At 34.7% G+C, this 15,993-nt stretch overlaps 1 protein-coding gene across 2 annotated transcripts in view; it reads right to left on the reverse strand.

The window, feature by feature from the left end:
• Nucleotides 1-13,395: 13,395 nt before the first annotated feature.
• LOC150085662 (actin-binding LIM protein 2-like) overlaps nt 13,396-15,993 on the reverse strand; it is a 579,562-nt gene continuing 576,964 nt past the window's right edge. For both annotated transcript variants that reach the window (XM_090374167.1, XM_090374166.1), the window contains one exon: nt 13,396-13,808. In XM_090374167.1, the coding sequence (XP_090230293.1) occupies nt 13,695-13,808 (114 nt within the window). In that variant the 3' untranslated portion in view covers nt 13,396-13,694. The remainder of the gene's footprint in view (nt 13,809-15,993) is intronic.

The raw sequence follows: 15,993 nt of genomic DNA on the forward strand, positions 1-15,993 counted from the left end.
GTACAGTGACTTGTATGTAGTTCCGAGATCAACATTTTAAAAAATGATCAAGTATATTTCTTGTAATATTTGCCTTATATGCATTTATCCGAAGTCTAGTCATCACTCAGTACAGTATTAGACATCATGTGTAATGGACAGTGTACTCGAACATTGTATCATAATTAATGCAACCAATGCAGTTACATTTCTGAAGAGTTAGCAATGGTGGATATGAAAAAGCAACAGCGTCTTGACACAGTAAGAAGACTATAAATGTAAGAAAAAGACTGAATTTGAAAATTAAATTAGACATTTTTAAGTGAATCGATTCCGGTAAACGACAAGCAAACATGTGCCATAATTTAGGACTGGCAGGTTCAACTGTAAGAACAATTATAAAAATAAAGAATTAATTTTAGCAGTGGGAAAGACAGCTATTCCACTGCAAGCAACTAGGGCTAGGCCGGCTGTTAGGATTGAAATGGAGAGATTTTAACTAATTTTTTATTGAAGATAATATCCAATGCAGAATTCAGTTAAATATTATAAAAAAAAGAGAGAGAGATTGAGAGCCTATTAGCCTATATGATGATCTGAAGAAAGCTCATCTAAAAAAAAAAAAAAAAAAAAAATGTGTAGCCATTTAAAACTTGTAAGGGCTGGTTGAATAGATTTAAAATCCAGGGAGAAGCTGCAAGTGCAGATCAAGGAGCTTTGGTTTGGTTTGATTTGAATTTTATTGGCGCATTAGCAACTAAGGCTATAATGCGCCAAGACCAAAATCAAGGAGCCAAAACTTTCAAAAAAGAACTTTTTAAAATTATTGAAGAGGGGTATTATGTGTTATACTTCTCAAGTTTTTAACATAGATGAAGCAGAACTTTTTTTGGAAACAAATGTCTAAAAGATGTTTCATATTGAAAGAAGAAAAAAACATGCCAAGTTTCAAAGCGGTGAAGGATCGGTTGACTTTATTGTTGGGTGGGGATTTTAAATTAAAACCCCTTGTACTTTACCAGGAAGAGGGCCAAAGTACAACCCAAAATCAACACATTTTTCATGATTAAATTCATGATTTTAATTGGAAAAATTAAGTTTATCTTACGTTACCACATTATATGTATGTAATGCACAATATTTTATTACATACAAATATTTGAATATTAAATATTTTGACCGACGTTTGCGCATCTTTTCACTACCGTTTATTATTCATTACAAAATATCCTGTGGCACCGACCATAACTCACAAATACATGAATTTATGTTACCTTATGGGAATGCAGCACTCACTTGGCGCGGATTCACTTAGTGCTGTTTTTCCGGAACAAATTATCAGCGTTAAGCAGGGGTCACCTGTATATGATATCAAAATTATTTCTTTCATCCAGTTGCTTGGGCACTGCATCTCACAGTATCCAATCAGATTGGTCAGACAAGACTGTCCCTTAACAAATCTATGCTGTCTCACTGCAGTATAATTGTATTCCTATCTAAATGGTCCTGCATTTATACATTCACACATCTCCAGTCCATAGGGACATCCGACTCTAAGGATGCTCTCATAATTATGGTGAAGGGATTGCTTGCCTCTGTTTCTGTCTCCATTAATATAATTAGATAGATTCCATCCACCCCAGGTACCTTTTTATGTTTAGCTTCAAATATTTCCCTTCCACTTCCTTTCAGTAATCACAAAATCATTTAGCTCCCCACCATTTAGCTTTGATAAACTTTTGGATTCCCTTACATAGAGAATTCTTCATGTGTTGACAGGGTTATCAGCAGTTAGCCCATCAACATAAAGTGGAATGTGATTCCCCCCTTGCATATACTGTTAAAATAAGCATAGAAATGTTTCCTGCTGTTCTTTGTATTCTTTGTCAGAGATTGCTCATAATCTACCTTAGCTTGCCTAACCTCCTTTGTGACATGATTACAGCAGATATTGTTGGGATATCAGAGACATGGTGTCACAAAGATATAAGCAATGCGGAATTGGAATTTGGGGAGTACAATGTGTACAGAAAGGATAGACAGAATAGGAAAGGAGGAGGGGTTATGCTGTTAGTAAGAAACACATAAACTCTAAGGTATTGCATCCAGTTGACATAGGTGGACAGTGCAATGTTGAGTCAGTTTGGTGTGACATGAGTACAGGTCGACCATCATTAATCCGGCAGTGTTGGGACCTGTGGGGTGCCGGATTAGTGAGTTTGCCGGATCACCGGTGGTTATTTTAGAACATACATTTTACCCAACAGCTAACCACCTCCTTCTACCCTTAACACGTTGACTGCCAAGCTAGTTTAAGAAAAAAATTCCCCAGGAAATATTTAGGAAATAATTTGATTAGTAATTCTAAAATAAATATTGTAATGTCGGTGTTCTAAAGTCATTTTTTTAATGTCACATATATGTGGCCACTTTGGCCACATATGTTGGTTACTTTATTTCTTGAGAAGCCGTGTCGGCCATGTACATGTGATGCTATTATGGCATACATATGAAGGTCGTTTGTGATTAGTTTATTGCAGGTGTGGTGAGCGCTGCAATAAAACTAATTATGATAAAATAAACTCTCAAACATAGCAATAAGTTTGTCAGTATTGTTAGAGATTTTGTGAAAACAAGTTCGTTAGCGCATTGTATTATCCATCATATTGTGTTGTGTTTTTCCGCAAGTTTGTATAAGTGTGTTGTAAAAAAAAAATTACTAAGATAAGAGGAACTGAGAGAAATTGCTGGAATTTACAATTAAGCAGAGTTAAACTTCTCACAGACACACCACTTTCGAGTTTTTTCAGAAGTCAACTTTATCTGTTATGGACAATGTACGGTGTTTGCGCTTTACACCACGAGAGGCACTTCCTTTATGCATTGGTACCATGGCTGTTGCTAAATGTGAGCAGGTTATAATAATAAATGCAGAAAACAAGTGGGAATGGTTTGCCAGAGTTTACGAGTTCGTGCCAACAGCTGATGCTGCAACCAACGCCACCAAAACAGTAGCAGCAGGTTGGTGCGCCGACTCGGAATTCTGAGATTACATTCGCAGAAATTATGTCCGGTGGCCAGATTAGTGATGGTCGACCTGTACTAGGAAAGCAACAATGACAGTTGGAGTGTGTTATAGGCCTAATGACTCTAATGATACAATGAACAGTTGTACAAGAAATAGAGTGGGTAAGTAAATCAGAATGTCTAATAATGGGGGATTTTAACTTCACAGATATTGACTCGAACTTGTGGATTGGTCACTCACACACTAGCAAGACTTTTGTGGATTTATTGGATAATTGTTTTCTTCAGCAGTATGTACAAGAGGCACCCAGAGAGAGAGAGAGAAATACACTTGATCTGGTTATCAGCAGTGATTATTCGTACATTAAGAATTTGCAAATAAAGGAACCACTGGGCGGCAGTGAACACAGTGTACTGATGTGGGAGTTACTTAAAGTTATTTACTACCATCATGGGTAAAGGGAAGGGTTTTTGCTTTTGTAAAGTTGATTACGATGGTCTCAGACAGTTAAATTCTATATAGTGAGATCAACTTGATGATGTTAAAAACAGCGAATTCTAAATGGAATTAATCTTGGAAACTACCAGGCTTTTCATACCAACTAAGAAATACTGTTCAAGATTTAGAACTAAATGGATGTCAGATGAACTAATAGATTTGTGGCAGGGGGAAAAAAAAAATGCATGGGATGCATATAAATTATCAGCTGACACAGAAACCTGTGGTAGATATAAGCTAGTCTGTAATCAAGTCACAAAAAAGGATGCTAAGAAAAACAGCAAGGACTTCTTTGCTTATAAAAACTCTAAAAGGAAAGGGATGAATCAGATTGGTCCACTTGATATTGATGGTTCGCCTGTTGATGATTCTGCTAAGATAGCTGACAAACTGATTGAGTATTTTGCATCTACATTCACACATCAGGAATTCTGTAGGGAAGTGGAGGACAGAAGCTCATTAAGCTCTAACAGGGAGCTTAATGATTCTGTAATAGAAGAAAGTATTGAAGTTAAACACAAGAAAGGCATTTGGGTTGGATGGAATCTATCCAGTTATATTAAAGGAGATGGCAAAGGAAGTAAGAAAATCCTTAGAAATAATTATGAGAGCATCTTTGGACTCAGGGGAAGTCTCGATGGATTGGAGATGTGCAAATGTATCACCAATTCACAAAGTGTGGCATGAGTTACATAATTACAGACCAGTTAGTTTAATTTCTGTTCCAGGGAAAATAATGGAGTCACTGGTTAAAGATTTTTATTTTTGGTTGATTTGGGTATTTTGGTGGCGCATCAGCTTCTATGGCTATATGTGCCAGACTTATGATTTGTGATTTATTCTGTGATGTACTGGTTAAAGGAGCATTGCAGCATCATCTAGACAAGACTTCTGTAATAATTCAGACACAGCATGGATTTGTTAAGGGAAAGTCTTGTCTGACAAATTTGATTAGATACTATGATGTGGTTACAATGGAACTGGATGCAAAAAATAATTTTGATATCATATACTTGGATTTCGGGAATTCTTTTGTTACTGTTGTGCATGGAAGACTACTGTATTTAGATAAAAGGGTGGTTGAATGGGAGAAGATAGCGTGGTAATCAGTGGACACTGCCCTTCGCGGACTAATGTTATTAGTGGAGTCCCACAAGGTTCAGTGTTGGGCCCACTGTTGTTTTATATATTTATCAATGATATATATGAAAGTATATCAGACTTAATATCTAAGTTTGCAGATGATATTAAAGTTGGCATGGTTGTTAATGAAGTAATGGTAGTGTGCTACTGCAACAGGATCTAGAAAGTTGGGTAGATGGGCTGAGAAGTGGCAACTGAAGTTTAACATTGACAAATGCAAAGTACTGCATATGGGTAGAAGTAACCCCAGAGACATATACCAACTGTGTGTTACCTCACTTATGCTACTAGAAAATGAAAAAAAGACCTGGGATTGTGCAGTCAGATAAGAAGTTTTCTGAGCAGTGCAGGCAGGCTGCCAAAAGCAGGTCTTGGGGTGTTGTCAATGATATACGGAAATTTTGCTAGTAGGGAAATGGAGGTGATTATCCCTTTGTATAAGCCAATGGTCAGGTCATGCCTTGAGTACTGCGTACGGTTTGGAGGCCTCATTTTAGGAAGGATGTAGAGTTGCTTGAGAAAGTACAGAAATGTGCTACAAGATTGGTGAGGGGGACAAAGGGCTCCTCTTATGAAAAAAGGCTTAAATTCTTAAATGGCAGTGTGTGGAGACTAGGCACCTCTCAGGTGATCTGATTGAGGTGTACAAGGTTCATAATCTGCTTGCTCAGATTATGAACCTTGAGGGGGCATAAATTCCAATTAAGGAAAGACAGTTATAGAATAGATGTGTGGAAATTTCCCTTTAGCCAGTGGGTAGTTGATTGCTGGATCAAACTTCCATCTGTCGTGGAAGGTGTTAGCTTAAATAAATTCAAGGAGGAACTGGACAAATGTTTAGGGGGAATGGATGTGTGAAATGGTTTTTTTTTCTTTTTTTGGCTGATGCTACAAAAGCTTGCTTTCTTGCATCACATGCCTCTACAGACTAGTCTTCTGTATCACCTGACAAGTCTTTAGGTCCAAGCCTGTAACAGTATTTCTTCGTTGGTACGAAAAGCATAGTAGCATGTATGATTACTTCCTTGAATGCTTCCATTCTGCTGTTGGTAACATAATCAGTTGGTCCCACTACACAGAATTTAAAAACTAAGACCACTGTAATCTGCCTTTCAAAACGAAAAATGTTTCCTTTTACCTGTGACAGTAATTTTGTTTTTAATTAAATTCCACATTAGTAAACTGTGATCACAACCACCCCAGTGGGTTTTTTACCTGCATATTCTTTATGCTTGAAAAATTGCTGCTGATAACCAGATCAAGAGTATTGTTTTCTCATGCTGCTGTAGAAAATGGTCATCTAATTTATTTGCCAAAGTCTTGTTTGTGTGTGTGACCAACCCACAAATTCTAGTCAAATATCTAGCAAGTTAAAATTGCCCATTATAAGACATTCTGATTTCTATTTCTTTGTATACCTGTTTGGTGTTCTCATCACAGTCATATAGCACACTGGTATTCTTATTTTTGTTTTTTTAGTACTTATGTCACACCCAAATGAATCAACATTGCAGTGTCACTCATGTCAACTAGATGGCCTTAGATTTAATATGGTTATTAATTATGAGCATAATCCTCATAAACCTCCTGCTCTGTCTGTCCTTTCTGTATATATCATACTCTCCATGTTCAAATTCAGCATCCCTTATATCTGAGTGACATCATATCTCCTCTGTCCCTACAATATCTGCATTTGATGACTTAATCAGTACTTCAAATTCATCAAATTTGTTTACAGTGCTCCTATCATTGGTGTACATGCATATGTTCTTACGTCGACTGGGCTAGCCGGGTGGGTAAAGTGCCTGCCTGGCAACCCAAAGGTTGTGGGTTCGATTCCCGCCTTGGGGTTGGATCAAAGTACTGCAAAAACCTTGGGAGGTGCATTATGGCCACAGAAGCCTATGCACCAACAACTACCAAAAAAAAAAAAAAAAACATGTTCTTACTTATTCTAACTTAGCTTGTATATTTATTTGTTTTTTTATAATGAGCAAGGCTTGAAATCCCTGACACCTTGCTTTCTAGTCTGATGTATGTTCCAATGGAAGAAGTGCATGAATCACTTTCGCCTCTGTCTGTAACTCTAGTTAACCTATTAGTCTGTGTGGTTTTTTTTTTTTTTTTTTTGTTAGTTGTTGGCGCACCGGCTTCTGTGTCCGTAATGCACCTCCCAAAGTTTGTGCATTTTCTACTCTGATCCAAGCCCGAGGCGGGATTCGAACCTGCCCGGTCTGTGTGTCTCCCAAGCTAGCAGTTTTCCTACCCACCTATCACTGTCTTGGCATCATCAGCAAATATTCTTGAACCTCTTCTAATGAAGTGTATCCCATCCCTCTGAAAACAGTCTCTTCTGTTAACAAGCACAAACCACACTGAGAATAATTCTATCCCATGAGCCTTGCACAATTCTGATCTGGGCCGAATTGCAGGCACTTTCAAATTCAATCCTAACTTGTGACTTTTTCCCAATATTTCCCTGTAGTTATTAAGTAAGACTTCTGAACCTCTAATGATATTAAGGGCAATGTGGACAATGATATCACCTTTTGCCTCTAGCAGAAATACCCTGGTCCTATTCCACCTATCCATCTTGCACAATATATTTTTTGTTTCCTGATAATAGAGTCACTGGCAATAACTACCTCCTGTGGGACCGGTGATTTTTGCCTGGGAATTGCTGCTGTGTTGCCTGATGCACAAGTATCAGTTCTGGCTTTGAGTTGGGCAGCTGAAAGGGTGATGGGCCCCATTTTAATTTCTTTGAGGGCTTTCAACTCTTCAAGCTCTCATGAATGCTAATTAGAACGCTTAGTTGGCTCCTAGTTTCTTCACACTCTCTGTACTGAACACACACAAGGATATCCCCCTTGGCTGTATCACGTCCTATTCCAGAAAGGTCTGCAAACATTGCACATTTTGTTAGGCCATGATTTGTAAGAGAATTCCCTCGTTTGGTTCTACTCTGAGCCACAGCACTCCTGCTACTTTGTGCCTATTGCTTTTCTGCTGTAGCTGGGGCATAATTTCCCTTTAAATACAGTTTAATTAACAATGAAATTAATCAATTTAATTGTTAATTGAAAATACTAAACTAAGCTAATTGATTCCTAAATGCAATGATATGCATTACTCTAAGTTTGTTATACCTTACGCCATCAAATTCATGTTATACGTTATGCTATACCATTATGCTTGCCCAGTTTTAAATTAGTTATATCCGTACTAATAGTAAAATTTCTTAACTAAAAAAAAAAAAAAAAAAAAGCCAAATTACATGATTAGTACCTTTGAGCTACTTATTTATTACAATTAAAATCTTATAATTCCACTGCACTACTAGTTATATGCATTATACCCTAATGATTTTTTCTATTATATACTTTATTAAATATTGCATCAATGCATGATCTATTTTTCCTAAATCCTTACTGCTCATCACTTAATTCTATAATTTTAATTTATTTTTTCTGATAATTATTTTGTATACACTTTCAATGAAGTGTTTAAGAAATTTATATCACTGTAATTTTAAAGCAATTGCTTATCTCCTTCTTTTATATTTTTTTCCCAATCACATTCTTTTCTTTAAAAATTCCATTTCAATAATTCTGTTAATTCTGTAGTTAGCTTTTCTCCTCCATACTCTAGTAACTCATTATTTATTTTATCTATAGCTGCATTTTTCCTATTAATAATTCCTTTAATTTCTTCTATATTTAATCTCTGTACATTACACTGATCTTATTTTTGTGTTCTGATTTTCTGTTCTTTGCTTGTATATAATTTTTTAAAATAATTCACCCATTTAGCCAAATCTATGTTTATTATTTTAACATATTGATTTAATCCTTTTCTTTGATCTCTTATTTTATTTTTTCCTTGGGTTCAATAGAAATCATGTTCTAATTCTTTTTAAAACCTATCCAAATACTTGTTTTATGTTTCTTATCTACTCATTTTATTCTTGGGATATCAATGTATCTGTTTTATTTGATAAATATATCTGAAATGCATTTGCTTTGATCTTAGCTGAGTGGTTTATTTGTTTAAACCATGGTGTCCATTTTTATTCTTTTTTTATATTTTGTTTTCCTAATATTTCAAATGCTAAATTATACAAATTTTAATCCTTTCCATATTTCTTTTATTTTCTGATTTTCATATTCCATTTCTTTTAATTCAAAATATTCTCTTTCTGCATGGATTTCTGATACTTTAATAATTCAATTTTGAATTTTGTTTCTATATCTTTGTTTCTTTTTAGCATTTTCATAAAGGATTCTCTAAATCTGAACGTTCCCACTACTAATTTATAATCATTTCTAATATCTAATTCTAATATCATTTCTATTGCTTTTACATCCTTTATATTTTTCAGTTTTATATTTCAATTAGTGATTATATAATCAGTTACTGGTTTACTCCCCCTGTTTTTTGTCCATATTATTTTATGTTGTTCTTTATGGTCAAAAAACATATTGTTAATTCTATATTCGCAGTCACAAAATTGTAATAATTTTATTTCCATTTTAGTTCATTGACTGTCCATTAAACTACTGACAGACTCCTGGTATTATTTTATTTCCTGTTCATTCATTTAAATCTTCTGCTGTTATTACTAATTCATTCTTATAATAAATAAATAAATAAATATTCATTTATTGCAAAGAGAGCAAGCCCATCTCAGCACACATGGCCAGGGGCAGATAATATGGTACAAAGGAAATAAAAAAAAAATAATCGAATACATAGCAGATTTCATATAAACATTAACAATGAATAGGAATTATACTTATGAATTAATAAAAAATTTTGCAGAACAGCACATTTGGATTTCAGTTGCAGTTACTGGGTTGAAGGCAGGCTGCTATTTTTATTTATCTTCACTAAATCTGATATTTTTTTTATCGGATATCTGAATCCCATAGGCTTCAGAGTTGAGTAACCTTTTGCAATCAATGTTGGGATGATTTATGAGGTGAAGGAATGCATTGTGGAACATTCTGTCCATTTGTTTGAGCCTGGAGAGGTTGGATTTGAATTGTTGGTTTCTTGAATTTTTTCTGTTGGGAGCAGCTATTATACTGACTAAGTTTGGTGAATCACATGCAGCAGTAATTAACTTTGCAAGAAGTATGACTCCAGGCTCATTGATCATCTGTTTCAAAGGCATTGTTTTTAAGTTTTCATAAAGCTGTTGCCTGGATATTGTATGGGGAAAACAAAGCTTACTATTGAGCCATCTAAGAACCCAATATTTTAGGCAAGGAATTTCTTGACAGTTACTTGAGGAGCACCAGACCAGATTTTGGAAGCACAGGACAGAATGAGAAAGATGCATCTTTGAACATGCTTAATGACTGTTTTTTTTTTTGAATCACTGCTGTTTCTTGTTTGATAAACCATTTTGCTTTTTGAATTTTTTGAGCAACATATAAATAGTGGACATTAAAGAAAAGATTTTTATCAAAAACAACTCCAAGTCGTTGTGAGCATAGACGTTTGGGTTTGGGACATCTGCAATTTTTATTTCTATGTGGTTGGGTTGTTTCTGAAAGGAATAAGTAATTTGAGCAGATTTATAGTCAGACTGAGATCTTTCAGATACTTGATGATTTCACAAATCCGTAAATTTGCATCATAGATAACTTTGCAAATATCATCTCTAGCTTTGGAGATTACGAATAACTTTAAATCATCAGCATATGCCAGTAGGTTTGGATTTTCTTTGTAGAAGTAGTTGAAGAGATGCTGAAAATATAGTACTGCAGAGAACACGTCCTTGAGGAATGTCTGTTGAGGTTATGATAAGAATATTTTCAGTACTAGTGGAGGAAGAGGAGAAATCTGCGATTTAGGCTGTACTGAAGATAGGAAATGATCATTATCAAAGATAAAATGATTTTTTAGTCTATCTTAGTAGTTAACTCTTGTAGTTGATTATAGAATTTATCAACTTCTTTAGGTTTCCCCCTCTTTTGGGCCATATATATACTTAATGTTTTATTTTTTAATTTTATTTGTACATGTAATGTTCTTTCTGATTTCAGATTAAATTGTTCTGTTTTTTGTTCCAATAATTCATGTTTTGCAGGCAAAAAAAAAAAAAAAAAAAAAAAGGACCCCTGATGCATTACTGTCTTGGAAGATCCTGTTTCTGTCCAGGAAAAAATGCAACATGGCAGAGTGTAGGGTACACATGGTTCCCTAAGAGCTGCCAGTAGACTTCACAAGTGAAATGTTGGTCCATATGCACCAGGGATCCATTTTTTTGTCTGCAAAACATAATAAGTGGCAATCACCACAACATGCCTGGATAGTGGGCACCATGCAAGATGGATCCATGGACTCCTGTTTCTTGCACTACATACACGAAAGCATCCATCTACGTGCTGTACCAGGTATTTTAACTTATCTGGTCAGCATACTTGTTTCCAGTCCTCCAGTGTCCAACCAGCACTTTGCTGACACCACAGCATTCGCCATTGACAGTGATCAATGAAGAGAGAGAGTCTTTGTGGAACCATTAGAACGGGGTTAGAGCCTGTGACCACCAAATATGGAGGGAGGATGCGGAAAGGTCAGGGAATGACCACCGCATATCCCCGGAGCAATATGGCCTTAGTTGCTAATGCTCCTAAAAAACCAAATAACAAACAAACAAACTGTTGTGGAACCCCATATGTTTGAGTGTGCGGCACATTGGTATTAGGGATATTTTTCTTGCATTCCCCATACTGTATTGTGATGTCACCTGTTACACATTAACCTGCTGTTGAGCCCATACAATGCACTGCACCCTTTTCTCACCACTAGCATCCACTTTCCATAATCCTTTACAGTTCTGTTGGCAGGAGATGGTTTGACTCTTTTGACACCATTCTTTGTACACCTTAACCATAATGGGCCATGAGCAACTGACATCATGCCATTTCCAATATGGAAGTACCCAACGCACAAGCTCCCACAATTATGTCCTTCTGATATCTTTACACTAGAGTAGTGGTAATTTGCATCTGATGTATGAAGTTATTTGGCTTTTTATACTGCAAGCTATGCAGCATAGTCCATTATGAATAGGGTGGTCATAATTCAGTGATCACTGAGTATATGTGGAGGACCAGGTTTTATTATTTTGCATATGATTATTATTCCTCTACCATGATATTAAAGTATACTATCTACTGTGCATATGTACAGTGTGGCATGAAGTTCATTGTGCAGTGCAGACAGGCTGCTAGAACAACTCATGGGGTTCTGTCAGTGATATACAGGAACTTTGCCAGCAGGGACAAGGAAGTGGTTATCCCATTATATAAAGCAGTGGTTAGGCGAAAACTTGAATACAGGTCTGGAAGCTTCATTTTAAGAAGGGTGTGGAACTCCTGGAACATATGCAGAGAAGAGCAACTAGATTAGTCATTGAGATAAAGGGGTATCCTTACCACTTCGGTTATGCAAATTTAAATGCTAGGAAACTAAGCACTTGCAAGGAGACCTGATTGAAATGTTTGAGGCTTTAAATTAATTGAGTAATTCAAACGTTGGTGTATTTTACTCATTCTCAGAAAATGCATGCACATGAGGGGGCAAAATTTAAAAAAGGATGGCTGCATGATAGATGAGTGAAATTTGCTTTCAGCCAGAGAGTAAGTGATTGTGGAAGTGGGTTGTTTGAATAAATTTAAAGAAGAATTAGACATATTAACAGAATGGATAGACATATGAGGTGGGTAGCATTTTTTTTGGCTGATGCTGTATATAAGCTTGCTTCCTTGCATAATTTTTCAGATTAATAATAATATATTTTGGTATGTAACTTCCATTTTTCTGTTATATGATACTAATATCATATTATAGGCTTAGAAATAGTACTGCTTTAGTCATTTTATATATTTTTTTGTACAAAAATACATCTACATTTAACACCTACTTTTTAGTTACTATGTAGTGGACTAGTGACTACATTTGACTTATTACTTACTATTATATTTTATTTACTACTTGTCTTGTTTTATTTGTCAACAAGTAAGAAAATAAACCTGAATTTGGGTGTACTTTAGCTAATTTAGAAATGTTTTATATAATTACTCAAAATGTTTTCACAAAGAAAATGAAATTTCAAACAAAAATACTGCTGTTGTACAGTATTATATCTTTTATTTTTAACCATATTACAAGAATAATAAGAATCTTAATTTGTATTTTCGAACAAAGTTTAACTGAAATTTCATTATAAATCAACACACATGATGACAGCATTTTATTAATTAGCCAAGTTATTGCTACACAGATATAAGCAATGTCTCATTAGTTAACACTTTATAAATGGCTAAATCAATGTTTATAACCAAGCTAAAATTTTCAGACTCAGTTAGCAGCAAGGTATTCCAGTTGTTTGGTTCGGTTAAATTTTGACATGTAACTGCAGTTCTAAACCTTTATTTCTAAATTTTCAAATATTCTATATACATGCAGGCCTCAATACTTCATACTTAATTCATTCTTTATACATTTAAACAGGAGGTTTTTGTGAATCAACTAAGTCATAAAGCCAAGCCTATCATCACTTTTTTCCTGTGTATTTGGTTCAAAGTATTTTTAATGTAGTTCAGTTCAAAATTTAAAATTGCAAAAAAAAAAAAAAAAAAAAAAAATTAATTCATTTTCACCTGGTTTATGGTTTACTTCAGGGCACGTTTTTGGAAACAGATGCCTGAAGTAAAACTTTTACAGGTTACTACACCTTAAGGTATAAAATTTTGCTGTTCATTTACTTGTGCCATGATAACTGCAGGCTGCTTTGGTTTTAAAAACCAGAAGAGTCAAGGTGATTTATACACAACAGATTCTACAATATTAAAACATTCTGTGTGAGCAGAAATATGCAATGGCTAACAGAAATATATCTACATAGCCTCATTATGTAACAAAAAATACTGATACTGGAGAGCCTAGGATAATTCAAGGTTTGAATAAACATTTTGTTTCATCTGGATTTAATTTATAGGATTCCATTCTAAAGGCATTAACTCCACACAGCTCAGAAGAGTTTGGCCCGCTTTTTAAGGTCATTTCTTCTCCACTCTGGTAAACGGTAAAATTCCAATCTGTTCATGTGGAAAAGTACTTCAAACTCTTCTTTTGATAGGTGACGCTACAAAACAAAAATTAGTAACACAATTCATATAATAAAACTTAAAGAATAAATATATACATGTACACACAAAATGATTTTTTTGTAAAATAAAATTCATATGATGCACAAATTACAATAAAAGTCCAAAAAACCGGACTTTTCGAAAACTCGCAAAATTTTTAAATTCAGCGGACTTTTGTGCATGTGTGCACATGCGTGAGTGCCATAGATGCCTGTCGACAACAAGCGAGCTCGTGGTTGCCATTTTAAACGAGCAATCAAACTGTGGCAACGCTATAATTTTTGACCTACTCTTTCCATTTACCATATAACAACAAAGTTGAAGAAAAGATATCTTGGGCTACTGCAGAAATGTCCATTGAAATGGTTATTAAATTTATGGAACAGAACCATAGCTTCAGTCTTCAAGACGTCATGCATGTGCACATGGTGCATAATAATTTTATCACAAAGAAATTACAAAGTTGTAAACAAGATGATATACGAAAGTATTTAAAGAAGGCAATAGAAGCATCAAGCAGTGCAGCAGATAGAGTAGAAGCTGTAAGTGTACCATCCACAAGCAGTGCAACAGATGCAACAGAAATCATGGAAAAAAATGAATAAAAATTTTTTTGTTTTTTGAACTTTGTATTTTATATGAAAATGTTTTGTTAATAAACTTAAAATAAATAATTAATTTATATAAAATATGTATCTTCTGCTTTCATTTATATACTGTATTTTTCTTTTACATTGTCATTTTTAAACACTATTTCAAGCATTACATGCTCTTTTTTTTTTTTTTTTTCTTGTGGTGAAAATTTTTGTTTACATCTTTGTCAGGTTGTTGACTTTATTTTTTTTTAAAACTGCTCGTTTCGATAAATGAAGTATGCTTTATTTGCTAATGAATAAACTGCCAAAATTTACCTGGTCATCTCTTCTTTATTCCATCTTAAATTTTAATTTTAAAAGTACTGCCTGAGAATCCGGATCAACCCCATCCCTGAGCAGTCCGGATTTTTGAACTTTTACTGTATGCAATATTCTTGTAATCTTATTTTGTAAACTCTTCTGACTCTATTAGGGTTCCCATCCCTCCCCCCACTTAAAATCTGGAGACAAAATGAAATTACACTGGTTTGAAAAAAAAATTTTTTTGTTCCCTGTTAAAATTCAGAGTGATTCTTGTAGATTTGACATTGCCGAATTCAAATATGGCAACCCTATTGCTGTAACACCCACTGATTTTAAGGGAGAAGGGATTAAAATCAAAACTAAGTTTCTAGTAAAAAAAGATTTTATATATTTTAAGAAAATGTTACTTACAGTATTAAACAATTAACCTTATTCTATTTACAAAAATGTTTATCTAATAACAAAACACTTATTTTTGTTGTGTTTTTCCTCTTATAATTGTCCACTAGTGTCTCCTGTATGAGATTCCAACAGTATCTGCCAACATATTTGGACTCCATTTTCCCTGGTATCGTTTTCCCATATGAGAAATATCTTGGTGAAACCTTTCACTGTGTTTGTTGGAGACTGCTCACAAGTTTTCAGGAAAAAAGTAAATGGGAATATAGGAAATTAAGCTTTAACAACATGTTGCATCCCAACTCTCTGTACATTAAAATTAGCTCCTCCACAATTTCATTGTAATTTTGTGATTTCTCATTGCCTAAAAAGTTCCGGCAGATGTTTTCGAATGCCTTCCAGGCTCTGCTCTTATTTCTATAGCATTTAATTTTTTAGTCAATTCCTCATCTTGGAATAGCAGTTTGATTTGAGGACCCACAAAAATTCCCTCTTTTATCTTGGCCTCACTTATTTGAGGAAACTTTTGCCTCAAATAGGAAATCCTCCTCCTTTTTTGTCCATCGCTTTCACAAATATTTTTATCAAAACTAGCATTTATTAATGCATTTTTGGTGGTTTTGTATGTTTTTATATGCTGAAATTAGGGTGGGGGGGATCTGCACATATATTGTAATGTCTTTCACGCCATCCAGGAGAACCATGTTTTTCTTTTTAACAAGGCTAAAGTAATTAATACACAGAATGAATACATAAAACTGTTAATAGCTGAAACACTTGAAATGAAATTAAACTGTAATTCTATAAATGTGCAGAGACCATACACTATTTCGGACTCGTGGGCCTTTACATGCATGTGTGAATAGCACGATTCACATTGGTT

The sequence above is a fragment of the Mastigoproctus giganteus genome, chromosome 5 (genome assembly GCF_048544385.1).
Source record: "Mastigoproctus giganteus isolate SK-2022 chromosome 5, ASM4854438v1, whole genome shotgun sequence".
NCBI classification, from domain to species: Eukaryota; Metazoa; Arthropoda; class Arachnida; order Uropygi; family Thelyphonidae; genus Mastigoproctus; species Mastigoproctus giganteus.